Genomic DNA, 21,331 nt, shown 5'->3' on the forward strand with positions numbered 1-21,331 from the left:
GAGAGCCATCTGTCCGAGATTCCGCCAGGTCGACATCTTTCCCGCATATGAATCCTCAAACAGCCAAAACTGTAGATTAGTGACTATACTATAATACCCGGAGATGAAAATCCAATGTATCACCTGTCTGGGATATTTGAAAAGATTGTTGGTCTGATTGGTGAAAATTAAAAAGATTTAATAACATCCAATCCACCTCCTGCAGACCATTCAAATGACATGTTTTTTTTTTTTGGTGTAACGGACCAAATCAGTCGATCAGAAGAGATGTGCGTAGTCTAAAGGTTTGATGATAAAAAACGCAGTTTGCTGGACTAGATGAGAGAGCTGACATGCCGTCCCTCAGGCCGGGCCCTTTACGTGGACATGAGCTGCCTTTGGTGCAGTTAAGGCCCAAAGGGAGGCTGTATTTGTTTAAAAAAAAAAAAAAAAGAACTGATCCCTCATTCAGTTGGCTGAAAAAGACATGTTTTTATGTAAGAAACAAGTTATACCTAAAATGTTATATTCTTTTTCCAGTTTAATGCATTGTTGTATTGCCACGCCTCCTTATAACACCGTCACCACGTTTTTCAACTAAAGAAATTCCCATGAAAAGAAAACCAAATGTTATTTACAACGCTTGGGAAGACAGAATTTTTTTTTTTTAAATGTAATGCTTTAATTTGCCATTAGGACTAACACACATTTTTTTAAAGAGTTGAGTTGGAAAACGGCAACAATACATTATTGCTTTTACTTACTGGCAGCTAAAATAACAACTTTGAACGTCTGAATGGGATGCTTAATCTAGTACTCTGTCTTTTTGCTCAGTCATTATTTAACACGGCAGGCTAATGAGTGAGACTGAATTAATGGAGAGTGACATCAGATAGGATGAAGTGCGAGGCCGTAATGGACTCGTTAAATAGTTGAGATCACCAGTTAAAATGACCCGGCGTTCACACGCTCGCACACACTTACACACCGAGGGAAAATATAGAAATAAAAATCATCCGTCATTTTCTCACGAAACGTGTCATCTGATCTGCTTTCTCTCCCCCCCTCTCTCTCTCCTTTTTCTGAGCGATAACCATACGCTCAGATTCTGTTGCCGGGGCCCATAAATCCCTTCTGTTAGAGCGAGGAAGCTGACTCAAACAAACAACCATCATTTGAATATCTCGTGATCCAACACAGCAAGATGTGAGAATGCCCGAGGACACATTACACCCAAAAAAAGAAAGTTAGCAGGCTATTTTCTGCATAAGCAAACTGTAGCCAAACTGCGCTTGCCAAAAAAGTTGCACAGAAGGAAAAAGCGCGTCCCAGTGTTTCATTGCAGGAGCACGAGACTAACAGGCAGTGAGCACACAGACACGTCCATGCACTCGTCCTTGCGTGTATACTTTCTTGCAACCCTCCAAATCTGTTAAATCACACCAACGCAGTGGAGTTACCGACACGACATAGAAAAGAAAAAAGAACAACAGATTGGAATAATTGTCATTCGCTCGCACAGGAACTCACGGATGATTTCAGCAGGTAACAAGCTCTAGGGACTTGGAGACTCTAGGGAATGAATCTGTTATACGCTGCATCACTTCTGGTTTCATCGATGGGTTCAGTTGGGATCCGGCTTGGCTACTGGTTGTTACGACTACGGATGAAATCATTTGACAAAATGAACATTTCCTAAACCTGATTGGATTACTGCACCGCCTGCTTGATGTTGTTCTAGGAACACAAGTCAAAATGATTCATATGTTTTATTTTTGATGATGTGTTGAATAAAATTTGGAGCAGAAACAGAGCCCTCTAATGCAGAATGGTGCAGCTATAGAATGTGGTCAGAAAGGGTTGAAACTAATTCTACAGCAGTGCAGTGCATCGTCTTAGTCTCAGTGCATCTAAAAACTAGTTAGCTATTACATTAACAAAAAACATATTAGTAAAGTCCTTTAACTGGCCCCTTGTTTCAGTCTCCACCCACAGAATTAGAGAAGGCGGAGACGTGATGCGTGCTTTAGTCGGGGCTGTGAGAGTTGGAGAAGATTTTTTAGAACTTTAAATCGATGTCTGATATACTGACAAAAGAAGCAACGGCATCTTCAGGCTTCTCGTTTTGTCTCAACCTGTACATCCACATTGGGAACGCCACCATTTCGTTTAAGCTCTTTTTCTTAAACCTTTCTTTGCACAGGCAGGTTTCTGCACCTCCACCCGCGATGACACATCCGTTAATAAAACTTTGGAGAGGTCAATATATTCAAAGATGAGCGTTAAAGCAACACGCAATCCGCCCTCTCACTTTCTCAACCCACCCACCTGCTGTCTTTGCTGCCCAAACGTTACTCAGGGTGAACTTCTGTTGTTTTTACATCGAGAGTTTTGTCTCTGCCAAGCGGGTTTTCCATCGCGTGCTTGTTTCCCCATTAGCATTCCACGCGGGTGAAAATGACTTGACCTTCTCTTGGAGTTTTAATTGAGTTCCTGTGTCTTCCTGTCTTCGCACTCGTTTCTCTCTTTCCCATCAGTACAATGAATGATTGACCTCATTTCACAGAGTGGGCAAACAGCTGTGATCTCTTTATAAAGCCAATGTGATGGATTAAGTTATTCGTCCGTCGCGTTGTCTCCCGGTTCAAACCTCTTTTGTCCATCTTATCTGTTTTTTTGACACTTCACCTCTATAGAAAGATGTTTTACCTCGTGTGGAGTAACTTTGTCAAGTGGTTTCTTAATTATTTCAGATTTCTTGCTCTCTTTTTTTCGTCCTCTGTACACGTGCCTAGACTAATGGAGGTTCATTACAACGTGGTGCTTAAATAAAAGGCCCAGTGTGTAACAGCCTTTAAATACTGAGAGGTAACATATGCTGTATGTTCACACAGTTGTATGACGGCTTTAGGCCGTAATGGAATAGCATGATGACACTGACAAGTTTGCAAACGCCAAACTCATGTGTTATCGCCTGGTCGTACTCTTTGGTCCCGCTTTCAAGACTCGGTATATAATATGATGATATTGATAATAATTTTATGCTAATTTTATATGTAATGTTATAAACTGTGATAAAGTCCTCCATCCTCAGTCAAAAACTGCACAGAAATGAACAGTGAGACGGCCGATAGAGAGTATGTATTCCCACTCTATAATATCACAACATTAATAGCAACAACCTTGTGTAATATAGCAGTTTTATAGGACAGTACTCTGTAGAATTTACCGGGATTGATTTTGCACGTTATGACTATGCTGAGGACATTTATATTTTGGAGGTTGTGACAATAGGATTTTATGACTGTGTATTCATTTGTCACTTTGGTACTTACAAATGGACAGACGCACATACTTCACTATACTCGCTGTGGCTTTAAAATTGATTTCCCTCAAGGCTGGCTACAGCACCACAGAGACACACTTAAAAACATTTATTGCTTTTATATTTTATTAAATATTTCTTTGGAAACCAAACTCCAGGAACTTGTTGAAACCAACTAGCATGCTGTTAATTCTTTATAGCTCCACGTAAACACAAAGTGTATGCTGTATGTCAAAATGATATTTTATCCTATTGCTGGCATTTTCAGAGTCGTTATTCAATGCAAAATGAGTCTACTTGTTTCTCAATTTTCAAAGTGTTTCCCATTAAATTTGCATACACGCCACACCGTCATCATTAATCCCCGTGGATTCATTTACTGCAACGTAAGCACTGTTATGCTCAATGGATCACATTGCGTGACCTTGAATCATGTAGTTTTGGGTGTTTGTTTCTTTGTGTTGAGGAAAGGAAAATTAATATTCCATCTAATAATGTATCTGGCAGCCGACACCTCGGTTTTATTATCTGTTCTACTGACGGCGGCAAATGAATCAACATCTGGGACTAAGAGTGTCTGTTTCACAGACAGCTCCACGTTGAACCACCACCCACCAGTTCAATTCAAATTACATTCATTATTTCCATGCAACACATTGGCAAGGTGGCTCATAATAAATGGTACAATATTTTGAATTTCTCAGAGTAGCGGCGGTGTGAGTGTTTGGCAACGTACTTTCCAACTGTCTGAGTAAAACGGCTCTTTTTTCTCCCCCTCGCTTGCTTTTTTTGGACTCAAGTCAAGTGGTTTAAATTGAAGCAAGCCTTCGGGGCATGGGTTGAGATGTATCCAGAATTTAAATGTTCCATTTTCAATTGTTTAGTTTAGGGAGAGCTTCCAGGTTTAACGATATCTCTCTCTCTCTCTCTCTGCCTCTGTGTCTCTCCACCCTCCTTACCAGCCTCCGCTTTTGTTTTCTTTCCTCTGTCTTTGTGTCTTATCTTCCAACTCTCTTTATCTTCATTTATTTTTTTTTCTCTTCCTGGCAAACGCAAAGGCACATACTCACAGTCTCTGAGCAGTATTTTCTTCTTTCTGTGTGTTGCAGGAATGTAAGCTCTGCCGGTGAGGAGGCGAGACGGAGGATGAGGGAGTGTGACGGCCTGACAGATGCTCTGCTCTACGTCATCCAGACCTCTCTAGGCAGCAACGAGATCGACAGCAAGGTGTGTGTGTGTGTGTGTGTCTGTGTGTGTGTGTGTGTGTGTGTGTGTGTGTGTGTGTGTGTGTGTGTGTGTGCATGTGTGAGAGAGATAGACTTTCAAAGTCTCAGCTTGTGTTATGTGATGCATCACTGTATAAATACATGAATGAAATGATCGTTAAGCAGTAAACGTGCATTTTCAAACTCAAAGATTTGGGCTGCAAGAGAAAAAAGTGTGTCTTGTAGAGTGAAACTATTTTTCTTATCGTATGGGAGGCGAGAAATGATAATAATTTAAAAAGCAACAACAACCTCTGTTCAATGCAGCTGCACAAGGAAGATGGATTTGAGTTTTTAAGGAGGATGCAGTTCATGAACACATTTTAAACATTATAAATGGATGCTTGGAAATTCATAGTATCGATCTGGTTTGTATCCACTGATTTCCCGTGTTGGGACGGGTTCGCGTTAGTGTGTAGCGTATACGTGTGATCGTGACAGAGTATGTGGGGCACCAGTCAATAATACATAAACAATGTTGTGGATGGCTGACTTCTCAAGGTCTCCCCGTCTCCCAGCTTCTCTAAATGGCCATCTTTAATCACTGTTTAACCGGCCGCCCTTCTTCTCCATCCGAACGAAGTCACCAGAGGAGTGCTGCTGTCGCCTCGGTAACAATGACTGATTGGCAGGTGTAACGGGACGTGGTCACTGCGCAAATAGGGATGTTCGTTAGCCATGTGCTCGTTTTGCACTGGCTTTTATTCTTTATTTTAGCCACATGCATTGCCTAGGCAACCGACTTACATTATCTACTCATCCACCTGTTTAGGTGGCAAATGAATCTGGTCTGTCATTAAATGTATAAACAACATATGGTTGTTATCTAGGACCACTTTAGCTCTAATATGTGGAAATCATTAAACAAAAAATATGTTTGTAGCATCGTTCTAAGCAGAAATGATTTGAAAACACAAGCTGAGATTTTGATCAACCAGTACAAAGGCCCATAAACTTGTACAAACAGTTCCGACTTAATACTCCCTTTTGAGTTTTGTTGTAATTTTGATCATCAACACAGTCGGCCCTCTTTCTGCGCCGCCTCATGTTCACAAATCCAGACTGGCACGTGCAAGATCGGCTGTATTTTATAGTCAACTGTCCCTTTAAACACCATCTGCAGATGACTGCTGTAATGCTGCAAGGGACTGCAGCCGATCAAAGCTTTTAGAGATGTTTAAATGCAGGCCGGCAGGTTTCACAGTGTTGACCTCCGCACAGCACAAAAGTCATTATCATCACCGATACAGCGATTTGAACAGACTTGCTCACCACTCTACATACATCCAATTTGATGCTGACGTTTTATAGATTATGTGACGTTGTTATTTAACAACAAATCAATGAATCTACATCACCTAGTGTCCCAGAGTGTTACGGACACGTATATTCTAAAAGCACAGTGTGGAAAGACGCGCAAGGTCATCGCAACAAAACCCTTTGTCGACATCAACGGCCGCGTTCTCGTATTGGTTTGCTGTGTTTACTTTTATGCGATTAATAAGAATGGAATCTTCGTGGGAAGGAAGCTATTCTGAAAGTGTTTCCCACCCGTGACCTTCCTGTGGAGGCAAGAAATACCACATAATCATTTTTAAAAACCAAAGTCTTTTGGTTCCCTAAACCACACAGCTGGAAAGAACAGGGCACTGAATGAATGTGGAATAACAGATCGAAAAAATGAAATGTCAAAGTAAATTGTAAATAAAACTTGCTGCTACATCATTCTGTAATAGCATATGAAAAGAACTTCAGACATGACTTCGGCCTGCTGGAGTGAGACATTGTTTTGTTTGTTGCATCTCTTGAGGCTGCTCAGTTATACTCCTTAGTTCTCTGTTGTGTATACCAACGGTCAGACAGGGAGAAGATTGATGACTTGTCTTTGGCAATTTCCACTCGGCTGGCTCGATGACTCCCCCTTTTATTTTTAGTTATAATGAACACAAACACACGCGAGTATAAACTTAGTGAAAGTACACACTTAAGCATAGATGCCATTCCCTGCTAGAATTAGTTTGCTTTCATGCACACACACTCTCACGCAGCGGAATCGCCTCTAAACTTAGTGTTTAATGGGGTGTGATACAATATATCGGGCATGTCGTTTTTCCTCATTTGCTTGACTTCTTCTAATCTCCTTTCAAAGTCAGCGCTAACAGAATGCAGGGGAGATTATCTTTCTTCTTTCCTTTTCTGTCGCTCTCTGTTTCTATGTCTGGCTCGTGGGTGTGGGGTCGAGGGCCGATAGTAAAAGTGTGGGTGGGCAGTTTTTATCAGCATGGTTGGATGTGGTTTAGATCAAGATGTTTCTTTAAATGGCATCAAGCACAAATCTCCCACCCTTGACTTTATCACTTATTCATTTATATCGGGGGGGGGGGGTTGTTTATCTCCCACCTCCTCTTCCTCCTGACTCACTTCATCCCTTCCAACTTGCTTTATCTCCAGACTGTAGAGAATTGTGTTTGCATCCTGAGGAACTTATCGTACCGTTTGGCCGCCGAGACGTCCCACGGCCAGCAGGGGGGGCTGGAGGAGCTGGACGGCCTGCTTTGCGACGCCAACGGCCGCGACGCAGAGAGCTCTGGCTGCTGGGGCAAGAAGAAGAAGAAAAAGAAGGGAGCCGATCAGGTAAGGGTGGACGTGATGATGAGGGCGACTAAATAACCGTTGCAATTGCAAAAAGTGATGAAAAGAAGTTGCGTTTGCGCTCAAAATGTTGGGTTTGTGTCGGGCAACTACAATAGCTTCAATGCTCTTTGTCGTGAGCTCCACGAGTTTGTGGAATTGACACCATTCGTCCTCATTCGACGGATGTGCAGGGCACGCTCTAAGTCGACCAAATTCATTCGTAGTTGATCCATTTGGTTGAGACCGTGTGACTGGAAAGGCCATGTGATTGCTTTGTGCCTTCTATGGAAGCCTCTCGACTTGTTTATTCCAGATCTTACGTTAATTCTTCCCCATATGGGTGAAAAAAGAAGGCCGCTTTCACGAGGAGGCAGGAACGCAGTGTGAGTGGTTGAAGCAGCCGTGCCTTCAACAGGGACGCGTGTTGTAAATAATGGAAAAGAGGAATAGAAATCACACATCACGGAGTAGGAAAAATGACAAAACATTGGCTTGTTCTATAATGTATTGGCTCAAAAAAAAGTCAAATGCAGACCTATTCTTTTTGCAGAACTCTTACTATGTTGTATATGTTAGAATTTTACATAGGACCAAACCCGAGACACAAACACAGCCCATAATACCTAACCACACTTAACCGGACTGATATTTGAGACTGAAAACCAAACCTGAGATCCGCAGCTTTGTTTCGTTTCATTTCATCCATTATTAGCAATCTGGTCTTCAGGCTAATACAACTCATTTGCTACGCTGTGTCTCTTTTGCGCTTTCCAATTTCCGTTTGTATCTGGAAACACCTGGCACCCATGGGCACAGACCGTTTTCACAGAGAGAGCAAGGAGACAGGAGAGAGAAATTCTTATTATTGTACATTTTGTCCTATTTCAATTAGGAGGAATAGTAGGACTCCAGCTATGAAAGAGACGGGCAATAGTTTGAGTTCATAGAAATCCCATCTTTCCAAACAGAAAAATGTGCTTGAACAATGCAGCACAGAAGAACTGCATAAGAACTTCCATTCTACGTAGCTCTGACCAAAACAACACCACATTCTCTGTTTTTGGACTGTCCCTATCAATCGACCGTCTGATTGACAAAGCAATGACATGTTTTCTAAACCTGGTTGCTCTTATTTTGCCATGCAGCATCGTCCCTTTGCTAACTAGATATCTACACAACTGAGAAGCAAACATCTGGTTACACAACTGAGGATATCTGGTCACATGCAGTGATTTGTTGAAGTTAGGCATTGGCCTCAGGTAGTTAGGGTCAGGATAGCTCATGGATTCTGGCATAGGACCTGAACATATCAGGTTATTGATACGTCACCAAGCATGGACACACAAGGGCATGTGTTGGCAAGAAAGGATGTGAGATTACCGCTAACGCCCCATTAACGCCAACCACCAACCTGATCGCGCAGTGCAACCTGGCTTGGGTCTTAGTTGCGCATTATACCAAACCCACAAATAATGCTAATGGACAGGATGCTCTGTGGAAGAGCCTTATAAAACAGTCGCAGAACATTACAATCCAACGGAAATTGTGTCGTTTCGCTTGGAAGAAATTGCTGTGGTGGTATTTTAACGTCGGCCGTTAAGCTAAACCATCTCAGAAGCATTGGGAACAGTCCAGGAAGAGGCATGCACAGTTCTGAAATACTTGCACAAACCATGACAGAAACATCTTTTCCAATCTAGGGAAGCCTTCTGTGGTTTTCTAACGTGGTTTCTAACGTGACGTCTCTTACACAACTGTCACACCTGTAGCTGCTAAGCTTCTTACGGAAGGCTAATTTGAGGTTTACCATGCACATTACATCGCTTTAAGTTTGACAAGATGGATTGTTGTTTGATATGATTGATTTGCTTCTTGACAATTCAGCTGCAATGTGAGGCCATGAATGCCATTAAAAGCTGGTAATCGGGTTATGTCCCTAAATAATATGAATTCTTTTGTGTGGTTCATTATTAACTTTTTCTAATGGGGCTTCACTTTAAATGTCTGAGCATATACTTGACCCAACATCGACCCAGACCATAAAAAGCCCTAAAGTAAGACAGTTTCATCTGCATGTTTAAAAACAAGAGTAAGTCGAGACGCTCATTGGTATTCAGTGCATAAAGTATAGCAGACGAAAACAGCGTCCCCTGAGATTATGGATTTATGAACTTAATGGGTAAATGGCTGTGTGGAATCCGCCCTGCTGGCTGCGATTCAAAAGAAATCCATAGAACGAGCCTTCAATTAACCCCAAAATCCAGCTGTTTGTGCCTGACAGCCGGCTGGGTTGGATGTTGTTAAACGCACACAGCTAAAATGATCAACACAATCTCCTCAAGACAGTGAAGCTGTTCATGAGCAACGCAACCGTCTAGCATATGAATAGCACTCTGATCTAGCGTTTTGGGCACAGGTACAACCAAAGACAGCTTCGCCTGGTCAGGTGATCCTTCAACAGGGGGGGGGGGGGTTGAGGAAGAGAGACTCAAGCAGCTATGTAGTCTTGTAACGTAGTCTCCTTAATCATTTATTCAAGGTTCAGACAGAAAGGCCAGGGAGCAGCAGGAGGGCCTGAACTGGACCTAAACAGTCCTAATGGATACAGCAACACACACACACACTCGAGGCTTTGGCCCCCTGGGATATATAATGGAAAATTATAGCTGAATTATAAAATATTTAGAAGAATTTCCACAAAACTACAGAGCAGATGGTAGATCCTCACTAGATAAATAGATATATTTGGTATTCAGCTGTCTGACCAGATAACTTCATTGGGAATGTAATATTTACTTTACTGGAATTTTGAAACTGGACAGCTGCAGCATAATAACCCGATCCGCACGGCAGATGATGGGGAGCTTGAGCCGCAGTGAATGTGTCAGCTTTGGTTTTATGATTCTTTACGATTCAGGCAAAGGATACAAAAAGTGATATACGGAAAAATCTGTCTATGTACGACTGAAGCAAATACATTTGAAAATGTCCGATGCATGTAGTCATTGCAACATTTTAGGTACACACATGAACATGAGTTCAGATTTAATATGCAGGATGTCTGTAGGCAACAGAAAGTACTGCTGAGTTGATGCCTCTTGTTATACGCACTTCAAACTAAGAAGAAGCCTTTGAATTCATGATAAGAGAATCTATGTATAGACAAAAACATGCACGCATGCACAACACACACTCCGCAGCACTTCTCTCAAGACGCACACTCGCCTAGTTTACCTCGAGACCAGGGGAGAAGAGAAAGCAGTAGAGCGAAACTGAGAAGGTCGATAGGGAGAGGAAAAACTGGAGAGAGAAGGATAGAAATAGAATAAGAAATAGGGGGAGAGAGAGAGAGAGAAGGAATCAACAGGAGAGAAATGGGGGGAAGAGATATTAATGTCAAAGAGGAGAGAAATGGAAATGAAAGGGGAGAGTTAGCTGTGGGCTCGTGCCTACGGGAACGGGTGTGGGCATGTCACTCAAGAAAAAGGCTCAAACATCAAGGGATTCCATGGCTGTGGAGGAGAAGAGGAGGATGGAGGTAAAGGGGAATAGTGCTTTAGGTTTATTTTTCAAAGCAAAATGTAGGAGTGAAACATTCTGTCATAGTTTCTCTAGTTTGGATGAACGCTGCTTAAGTATGTTAATTGAAGACCAAGCAACGTTTCTTCAACGTGAGGCACTTTAAAAGCTTGCATTTTTTGCAGAAGCCTGCAGAAGGGATGACTGTTGTGGTTCAAAAACAAAACTAATGGTATATAAATGAGAAAATCACTCTACTTTATTTATCACCTTACACATTGTAATGACTCTCTGGTCATTCAGTGATTTCATGTCTTCTTGAACACAGCCGCATATGCGGTTTGTAAATAATGGTTCGGTTAAGCAGGATATGCGTCACGGTTTGGCCCACCTGTCAAGGACAGGTTGTCACCATGGTGTTTTCTAATTTTTGGAGGGTGGTGTTCTTTGTTTTGCCCCGTGGGTCGTTTATTTTTGGTCGCCTTGCAATCGGTTGTACTTTAATCGACCCACTCGTGTCACTTTTAAATGCAAACAACCAAGACGGCGATGGATAAAATGACAAACGAGAGGCCTCAAAACGACAGACAGTCCACAGCAACGGGTGACGTTCCATGGTTTGCTGGAAGAAGCCCAAAACATTCTTTTTGGAATATATTTTTGTAACTAGTTTTCAACGTCGTGCCGGCTTCTGCCTCTGTTGCACTCCACAACGACCATTTACCTGCAACCTACTCTGCAACCAAAGTCTTTCCAAGAAACCCTTCATTTGAATGCAGAGAACGTTAGCGGTTAGCATCGCACCTTGCGCAGCGTCACAAATGATCAACTCTGTCTCTGTTTCTCACAGTGGGACGGCGTGGGCCCCTTTCCGGACACAGCTGATCCTCCCAAAGGGGTTCAGATGCTGTGGCACCCGACCATCGTCAAACCTTACCTCACCCTGCTGTCTGAATGCTCCAATCCCGACACCCTGGAGGGAGCAGCCGGGGCTCTGCAGAACCTCGCCGCAGGCAGCTGGAAGGTAACAGCCAGGCTTGAAAAGTTTTTCAAGTACTTTGTCTTCTTATTTCTTCACTTCACTTTTTTGGTCACACAAAAATATCGTTGGAGAAATATCTTTGGAGACCAATGTCCTTTTTTAGATTTGTGCGGATAAACCTCAGATTGAACAACATATCCACATTGTAAGTTGGACAAACTTGAGTGATGTGTGTGTGTGTGTGTGTGTGTGTGTGTGTGTGTGTGTGTGTGTGTGTGTGTGTGTGTGTGTGTGTGTGTGTGTGTGTGTACATGACTTTGTGTGTGCAACTTTGAGTGTCTTTTCCTTTTTACGAACCTCACGGCCTGTGACTAAGAGCTGCTCTGCACCCAGACTCTGTGCCATCGGAACACCGTCCTCTCACACACATTGTGCAGGACACGGCTCTGGCCTGGCTTCCTAGTATTGAAAAGTAACGTCATGTGGAAGGTTCTTAGTGAGGGATGGCATTTTCCATGATGGGCAAATATAAATCAGAATGACCTCGGTGAGTAAAACATTTAGTTTTCATATATATATATATATATATATATATATATATATATATATATATATATATATATATATATATATTATAGCCATCAAAAGGTGAACACAGTTTAATATCAATAAGGACACAAAGACAGAATGCGGGTTGTGTGGCAACAGGAATTCCACCCTCATTGGTTACAGTTGATTTCTGGTTTGATAAAAAGTCAAAGGCTGATGTATATGCTTGCAGTAAATGCCACAGAGCACAGAGGATAAACAACTCAAAAACTCAATCAGTCGGAATAACGTTGCATTTGCTCAACACTCTGTGCTGCTGACTTTGAAATATCAATCGCGCAAGCCAATGTTTTATGCCTCCTATAGTATAGAATATTGTTTAGCAGCAATGCAATTACTGCAGAAAATGTAAAGGCTCCCAGCCTGAACACACCGGGGAATAGAGCCAAACAGCAGCTGACTGATGGAAACGGCTAGATGGTCATAATGTATGAGTCATGCGGCAATCTTGTAGAAATCGGTTTCGGTTCAGCTTTAGCCCCGAGGCAGGGGTATATGAGGCTAAAAGGCAGAAAGTGTAAGGACTTCGTCTGGGAATGACATTGGGACGTTTTCGGTTGTAAATGGGCTACGTTGTAATGTTGATGGAAATGTTTATGCGGCCAAACATGCCTCCGTCAAAGTGTTACCATACTTTTGCTGGGCCGGATCGAGCTGATCCATCCACAGATCAACTGTGGTTGAGAGGGACGTCTCTGCAGTTCCGAAAATGTGCGTGGGAGCTGTGTGCATCTGTGTCTTTTTCTTTTTTTTGGGAGTGTACATTGCTACTGTAATGGACAGAGAAACAGAGCGAGGCAGAGATGGAGGAGGAGGCTGTAGAAAGCCAAGGGAGAGGGTGGCAGGTGGTTCTCAGGAAATCCCATTTTCTATTTCGGGGTCTTACTACCTGCATGTGTGTGCTATGCTGTGTCTCCTCTCCCGATAATAGTTCTACTAACAGTTTCCATAGAGGCCGAGTTTGCATACTGCTGGCTCACCATACGTTCTGTTGAGTCCATACAGTGCGTGAATAAAGCATTATAACTATTCCCCTCCAACGTGGCGAGTATTCACTAAAATCGCTTTTTTCCCATTTGTATTTTAAAGAAACTATACGTGGGACACTCTTTTGGCTTCCCAACTACTAATATCTGACGTTGGGTGCTGTTTGCCACATCCCCAGTCTTCTCGAGTTGCCCCCACAAGGCGGCTTTTCTCTCGCCGCTCGGGCTCGAGTAGTCTATTTAACCGAACCTTGATGGTTATTGAGGGAGGACAGAGTGGTCTCCAAAGCGCTTCTCTTTTGTTCATGTAGCTTTCCCTCTCACAGCATACAGTATCACTCGCCCCTCTCACATTGACCCTGGATATAAAATCTCACACTCCACCATCTTCTTCTTCTTCGGTCTCTCTTTCTCCTTCTGCAGCCACTAGACGCTGAAAACAGTCATCCTAGTGGCAATTAAACAGTGTAGGAATGCAAATGTGTACATTGAACATAACCCATATCACAATGCACAGGCATGGTGAGTTGCTATTAAGGTTACCAAACAAGTTTCACAAGCAAAAGGTATCCTGTTTATCATGCTGTGTGGATATTATTTTAATTGCTGTTGCATGGTAATACCAACGTTTTGAAAATAAAATGTCTTTACCTTCTAGACCATAATTGCCACAAAACTCCCACACTGTTGTTTCCCCCACAAATAAAAAGGAATTGTTGTTTTACAGTACATCCGGCAACTGATGCAATAACATTTTTGCTATTTGACATCCTTCCCCCTGATTTCTCCATGCCAGTGGTCGGTGTACATACGGGCCGCGGTACGCAAGGAGAAAGGCCTTCCCATCCTGGTGGAATTACTGAGGATAGACAACGACAAGGTGGTGTGTGCCGTGGCCACCGCCCTCAGAAATATGGCCCTGGACATTAGGAACAAAGAGCTCATTGGTGAGTACAGAAACATACTTTTCCAATAAGGATTATATTTGTTGTTGGTATATTCAACCCTATTGTCATTCTGTACTAACGTAGGATGACTGCTTACCTGGCTTCTTCCACCATGCTAGCCAGGTGGAACACTTTGGAGTTGCTGGTGGATTTTGACACGTACATTTAATCGGCTGTGATTTGGATCATTGATCTGTAATCACAAACCAGGATCAGGTCTACGCAATGAGCTGAAACTTCAAATGAGGCTTGACGTGTGATCTAAAATGAAAGGGTTAAACTGGTGGAACATGTTAAGAAGAGAAGAAAGTCTGAAAGGAGAGGAAGATAGATATTGTTGCAGAAGATATCATTGAATCAAAGCCTTGCAAAAACAGCATTTCCGGATCTGGGGAGTATAAATCACTGGCTACCACAACGAGACACTGTGTGTTTCAGTACGGATGAGTCTTTCATTCTCCCTCTGTAGATCAGTTTGAGCTTTTGTCTACGACGTGGGTGCGTGTTACCACACCCTTTCTGTCTGTGGTTTTCATCGGAGTTTCTCGGCTTCCTGGTGGCGCTCAGTGGTTTCTATGGCAACCCCGCTACCCTCAGTCTCAGGCGAGGGCTTCTGGAGCCTCTCTTGAGTTTTTTGCAAGGATGACAAGGAGCGCTGCCGGCAAAGCTCGACGCGTCCTTGCAGGGATGGTCTGTCTGGCGCAAGCAGCATATTATGGGATAGTTTCAGCCTTTGCTGAAAGACATTTATCCGTCTGATTTGATTGCCATTTGGTTCTTGTTTGTCACGTTGTAATTCTAGTTCTCTTTAAAAGATTGGACAATGGATTTCTTTTCATATCTTCTCTGAATATTAAATGCAGCTTCCACATAGTAGATTATAAAATATATAAGAGGGAATCATGAAGAATGAACATGTTTTGAGTCAGATTTAATATTTTGTATTTTGCGAAATAAAGGAAACAGAGTTAAACCCTTTTGATGGCCTCATAGAGAGAAAGCCAAAGAAAATACAGAGGCAGGATTGAGTAATATAATCACATACAATTTTACAGAGAAAATCAGTTCAAATGTTATTGTCATTTTCATTTGAATACACGCTTGACTTATTTAGTTGCAGGATAACATGGTTTAACGCCCGCTTCTGAATTAGATCACAAAGTTATTTCTGAGACAAAGAAAGAAACAGAAAAAATGAGAGAAGTGGGCTGATGAGAGGCAAATTAACATTGTGTATATAAAACAGAGATAATTAGGGGTATTGCAGATCATCTTTCTGCACTCGCAGTCAGGGAGGTGTTTAAAAATAGATACAGTGCTGCAAAAAATATAAATTTTGAGAAAGATTGTTGTAATTTTTTTTCTTCTATTTTTTCCAAACATTTCTCCATCCTCATTTGACATGTTTGATTGTAACTCCTGGCTTGGTGTCTTCTGCTGCCTCTTTGATTGTCTGTTCGGTTTCGCCACAAGTTACAATTATATCAGCTCGATGTTCAGTTCCACCAGAAACTATGCTGATTAGTGTGTCGTTCTGGTTAAGATTTCATATGAACCAACACTGTTGTGGTTTTGCTGCCTGGCGATCGTAAAGAATCAACTTAAAGCAGATGTGAATTGCATGGAGCTGCAGGGAGGGTTGTTGATTGAGAGAATAAGACAGTTATGGCAACCTGGGCTCTGTTAAGCCACGAGACATTATTAAGATCTCATAAAACCGATCAGTATGTGTGCAATAAATCATCTGTTTGCATTCAGAAGCAGCTGGCGCATCAACTTCTCTTCCCCACTGTCTACGGAACAGTCAGAGATAATGACACACGATGTCACTAAAACAAGGAAAGCCTCAGAGAGGAAGAGGGAGAATGCAGAGAGGAGGAGGAAAGTAAAAGGGATCAGTCAGGGTTGAGCCTTTGCTCTTGGCACGGTGTGATTTGATACATGCCGACAGGAAAGAGGTAGAGGCCAGGCACTCCTAAGAGACAAGCCCCATTTGGCCCGTGTTCACAAGCTTTACTCACCGCTCTGACTCTGAGTCAAACACATTTCTCTTTGCACCATGCACTTCTGCAAAACAAGCGCTTTACCGGAAGGAACAAAGCAAATTCACAGAGCCTGTTTGACGGCCTTTGTTAGATCCAAGTTCCACCAAATTGTAATACCATTTTGCACGGCTAATCTGGAGTAAATCACCTCTTTCTAAAAAACAAAAATGAAAACGCAAATCTTCACGCTGTAGTGTGTCGTGCCGATGTTAGTGTCGGTGAGTTTGGCAGCATCCGCGTGGGGGAACGGTTTGCTTGTTCTGAGCGAGCAGAGGTGAGAATTATCTTAGGCTCACAATAACCTCGGAGTGTCAAAATTCACTGGAAAAGTACCTGATGGCTGCGAGACGAGGAAAGGAAGGGGGAAGGAGCTCCCTCTCTAGCCTTGTCTCTCTCTCGGTAGACGGAATGAGGGTGGAGGATGAAACTGAAGAGTAAGCTAAACACCTACTGTAACCACATATGTATACTTATATTCCAATCCCTCCGTAATGGGATTTACCGGCACATTGATGTCATTGAGAATCATTCCTCTCATTTGTCAACGTTTTTTTTGTCTCTCTCCTGATTTTCCCTCCTTCATAGTTTTTGATTTGCATAATGTACTGTATGCCTGTGTAGCAATAAATGAGTCCCATTCACTGCTACAACGTCTGTCTTCCCCATTCACTTACAGATGGTAATTTGACACACATGAATTGGGAACAGCACTGGAATTACAGGGTGCTGTGTTCCTAAAGACTCCCGTAAACACACACAGTGCCTGCAACCAAATCCAAACCAAAATGACTGTTTAATAAAAAAATCGTTAATTAAAAATCTCTATTAATTTACAACGGTTAATGAATTTATAACATTTTTTGTATGAGGCTCCAACTACTACATCTAATTGGGTTTCTCGATTCTCCAGTAAGGGTTTATTTAAATTCCATACATGAAATCCTATTGCAAAGTCCTGCAGTGCACTGCGGCTTGTATTGAATCTGTAAGATATATTAATAACAAGTTGGATGCGAAAGCTTTTGAGCTGTATTTTAAAAACAAATGATTCATACTTTTTAGTATTAACTAAACCAAAAAATGTTTCTGCTTCACACAGAGAGAAAATCTTACCAGTAAACCTTCTTAATACCAGATGTGCCGGCTCGCCTTCTGCGTTCGGATTACAACAAATAACATTCATCAAACAAAGCTTGCAATGGTCTCCTTGAACAGGACTGAAGACTGAGTCTTTCGCGTGAAACCGGGGGGGGCTTGTTCCTCCCCGTGCCTAAATTTGATCAGGATGTTCAATTGTGTGATACACGTGGAAGCTGTTTGCATCACATCGACAGAAAACGCCTTCAGAGCGCGAGGAAACTTTCACTCTTTTTAGTTGATTGTAGTCACACAAAAGTACCGATGACCAGTTTTTTCTGAAATAATAAAATAACGACGAAATCAAAAGCAAAATGTTAAAATTTAGAAACAGAGAAAATCACTCGTCCATTTCCATCTTTCCATCCCTCCTTTCTTCTTCTCTCCCCCCCGGTCGCACCTCTCATCCTGTTTCTTTGTCTTCTTCTCTGGTCAAACCACACCTCCCATTGTTTTGCCCCCCCCTCGCTGTGGCCGCCGTCTTGTCCTCAACATCAATAGTATCCCTCTTTTATTTCTCCACCCTTTTCTGAGTCTTTGTTTCTTTTCCATCCTCCTCCTCCTCTTCCTCCTCCTCCTCCTCCTCCTCCCTTCATCCCGCACCCACCCCTCCCTCTCCATCTCAGACATGAGCTCATACCGCCTCTCCCTCCGTCTCTCGCTCTTTATGTCTCGCATTAATGACATCAGTGCTCGGGAGTGTTACGGTGGAAAGTGAACTAGTGCACCACAGGGATGTCACTAATTGCATGATTGCAAATGGGTGTGTGTGCGACAGTGTGCGACAGTGTAACACTTCTGGTCAGGTTGATCCGATCGCAAATACGGCAAAAAAAAATTAAAAAGTCATATTCTTTAACAAAGAACAAATGGGTTGAAATTTCTTTTGGATTTGATGACGCATTTTCCCGTTACGTGCGCAAAGCACACGCATGAGTCAGGGACACGTTGCGTCTCCGACGTTGTGACGCACGGAACACTCACCGCTTCTGTTCAAGCGAAAGCGTCTCACTGGCACACATACACCAACAGCCCCTAGAACATTGATCGATCGAACGGAGAGGATGGAGCGTGACATGTGTGGATCCCTGAGCATCACCAAAATATTTTCAGATCCCCACAGAATGTCCATTTTGTGTCTTTCTCACCCACGCCGATGCTTTCGCGCTTTGCTGTTGCTGTGCACAGATCGCACCCTGGTGAACTTCAAGTCTTTTGGAAGAATAGCCGGCACAAAGACGGAGCGGCCTCGTCCCCTGACTCCCACCAAGTCTGCGCACTTCTCGGGCCCCCGGTCGCAGTGGGATCTTGCAAAATTTCTCTTTCGTCTTCACAACGTGTCTCTCGCGTGTGAAGGTCTGGCACGTCTTTTATCTGCCCACTTTGTTCTCTCATGCCCCCCCGTCCTCCGCTCTGCCAAACTGGGAGCGCGACAGACAGAGAAATAGATTTAGAGCGCAATAAAGAGACACGGGGAGGGAGGGGGAGATGGCTGTCATGAGATATACAAGTTTTTTGGGGCCTGACAGCTTCGGACTCTTGTTCAGCTGCTTTTGCGAGGTAAACGGATACATACAATAAGCCTCTGGGGGGGTTTTCGACCTATTCAAAATGGTGCCCTTGGGATTTCAAGTGCGCCCTCTCGACTAGTCATCATTGAGAAGCTGTGCGGGGTAACTTCATCTAGCTTTATTCATCGTTACTGTTCTCGAGCCCACATCTCCTCCCCCATGACAGTAAAATGTCTCGAATGAAGCTGCGAGCTCTCTCGTCGGGGTGCAGGGTGGGAATCCCCTGCCCTCCCTCCCTCCCTCTCTCTCTCTCTGTACCATGATGTAAACCTGTCACCCATAGACATCAAAGAGGGACACAGAGGGCGAGATGCAGCCGGTATGAAAAGCACCAAACACGAGGAAGGTAGAATATTTTATGATGAGGAAGCGACGGCGTGCCGCTTCCAATTTACCTCCATTTCCGGCCTGCTTAAACCTGGGTTTCATTTCATCTGTTTGTACTCTCCTCCTGCATTATTTATTGATTTATATAAATATATATATATGTATTTATTTATTTATTCATAAGTTAAAAGGAATGTACCTCACATTGCAGCAGGGAACCAGATCATTCATATCTATTTCAGCTTTATGAGAATGTGAGGATGTTGATAATTGGGGACTGCAGGGTCTATTTGTGCTTGTGTGCTTGTGTGCGTGTGTGTGTGTGTGTGCATCTCCATGTGTGTGTATGCAGTAGGTTTGTAATATTCCAACATCCCTGTGGGTGTTCTCCATATCAGCCCATGATCCAGAACTCATTATAATACTTTATTTGTTATGATTTGTATTTAGGTACGGGGGAAGTAAGTACAATTGGTGGTAATAAAATGCCTCTGCCTCCTCTAATGACAGTATTAATGATTGAGAGGGCATGTCGGGTTTGTGTGTTGATATAGTTCTGGTTTACAGTCATAAATTTGTTGAAATCTCTCGCAGAGGCTGACATACAAGGACCATAACTTTTAATGTTTAAAGTGAAGAAATATTCCCACAGAGCGGGATCCATACCCATGTTGCTGAGAATCTGGTGCCCCCTGTTGATGATGTGATGTACTACTGATTAAACTACCCCCAGGACACTGACACGGATCCCACAAAGGCAATGAAACACCCATTTTGTCACTGAATAATTCAATGTGGCAGCTGTGTGTATAGTTTATATTTAGCTGATATTAAATTAACAACTTGTGGCGACACTGTTTTAAGAAATACAGAGTTTAGGACAGGTTATCCTCCTGAATATATCCGCAATTTGTGTGATTTTAAAAAGTGATCGAATTGTTTGGTTAGGAAAGCAGTTATCACATTCACAACTTCTTCTCTCACAACTAGGTCCAGGTTGCACAGCTGCAGTCTAAATGTTTGTCTCATGTTCAGCCTCATAGAAGAAACACAGACAGAAGCTTTTGGAACCAGTAAGAGCCCACAGAGGGGAACGTCCACCCAGTCACTGATAACCTTTATTCTCAGACGCTAGGACGCCACAACCAATCAAGCCTCTTCATCTTTCCCCCACATCTCCCTGAGACAATTACCTCCAATTTTACTTTGATAACACTCTCCCTTCTCCGCCAGTAAACAATCAAATCACTCGATTGTTGAGGGTAATTGGATCCCTTTAAATCAAATCAGCCATTACGGCCTCGATGAAGCATGGCCCGCTCAGTGGAGGTTAGCGACACACGAGGGAAGGCAGCGCAGGAACACATTACAATGTCTGCCTCCCAGGTGAAGACGGCTATATTGGGGGGAGTTGTGTAATACAGGTTTATTAGACGGTGCAGTGATCAGCAGCGCCGGGCTTGTGTCTCTCCTTGAGGACATGTTGCAGGTGTAGCTCATATTTCAGCTGTCACAGAAAGACTTTAGAGTGGAAGGAGTCTCCACCCGCTCGTGAAATATTCATCTGAATTTGCTCCACGGCTCTTTCACGTTTTTCCTTCCAGCGTTGCTACTTATGATCACTTTCAGGAATAGTTCTTACACAGGGGTTCTGGCTTTGACACAAAGCTTGACTTTGTTTGACTTTGTTTGTACTACAGAATGATGATGGGTTTTTCTTTCTATCCAGTAGTTTAAGTCTCACATGTACAGATAATATATACAGATTATTCATCAACCAAATAGCAAAAACTTAAATGTGGCCTTGATAGAAAAACAAACGTGTATTTAGTAGTAATTCATATTTAAAGTAAAATGGTAATGAGGGTAAAGGGAACATCAAAAGATTTAGCTTTTAAGATGTGTTCAATTTTGCATTGACATTAGGAAAGGGCAGCAACTCCCTCTCGTTTATATGAATCTATAATTCATCAATACGCTTCTTGCAGGCTGTGGTGTTATAGAT

The 21,331-nt window shown here is 42.7% G+C and overlaps 1 protein-coding gene across 8 annotated transcripts in view; it reads left to right on the forward strand.

Annotated features, from left to right (window-relative positions):
* The window catches only part of ctnnd2a (catenin (cadherin-associated protein), delta 2a), a 195,364-nt gene that overhangs the window by 153,150 nt on the left and 20,883 nt on the right, over nt 1-21,331 (forward strand). For all 8 annotated transcript variants that reach the window (XM_078095732.1, XM_078095734.1, XM_078095735.1 and 5 more), the window contains 4 exons: nt 4,414-4,531; nt 7,021-7,203; nt 11,573-11,746; nt 14,096-14,246. In XM_078095732.1, the coding sequence (XP_077951858.1) occupies nt 4,414-4,531; nt 7,021-7,203; nt 11,573-11,746; nt 14,096-14,246 (626 nt within the window). The remainder of the gene's footprint in view (nt 1-4,413; nt 4,532-7,020; nt 7,204-11,572; nt 11,747-14,095; nt 14,247-21,331) is intronic.

Source organism: Gasterosteus aculeatus, chromosome 21, assembly GCF_964276395.1.
Source record: "Gasterosteus aculeatus chromosome 21, fGasAcu3.hap1.1, whole genome shotgun sequence".
NCBI lineage: Eukaryota > Metazoa > Chordata > Actinopteri > Perciformes > Gasterosteidae > Gasterosteus > Gasterosteus aculeatus.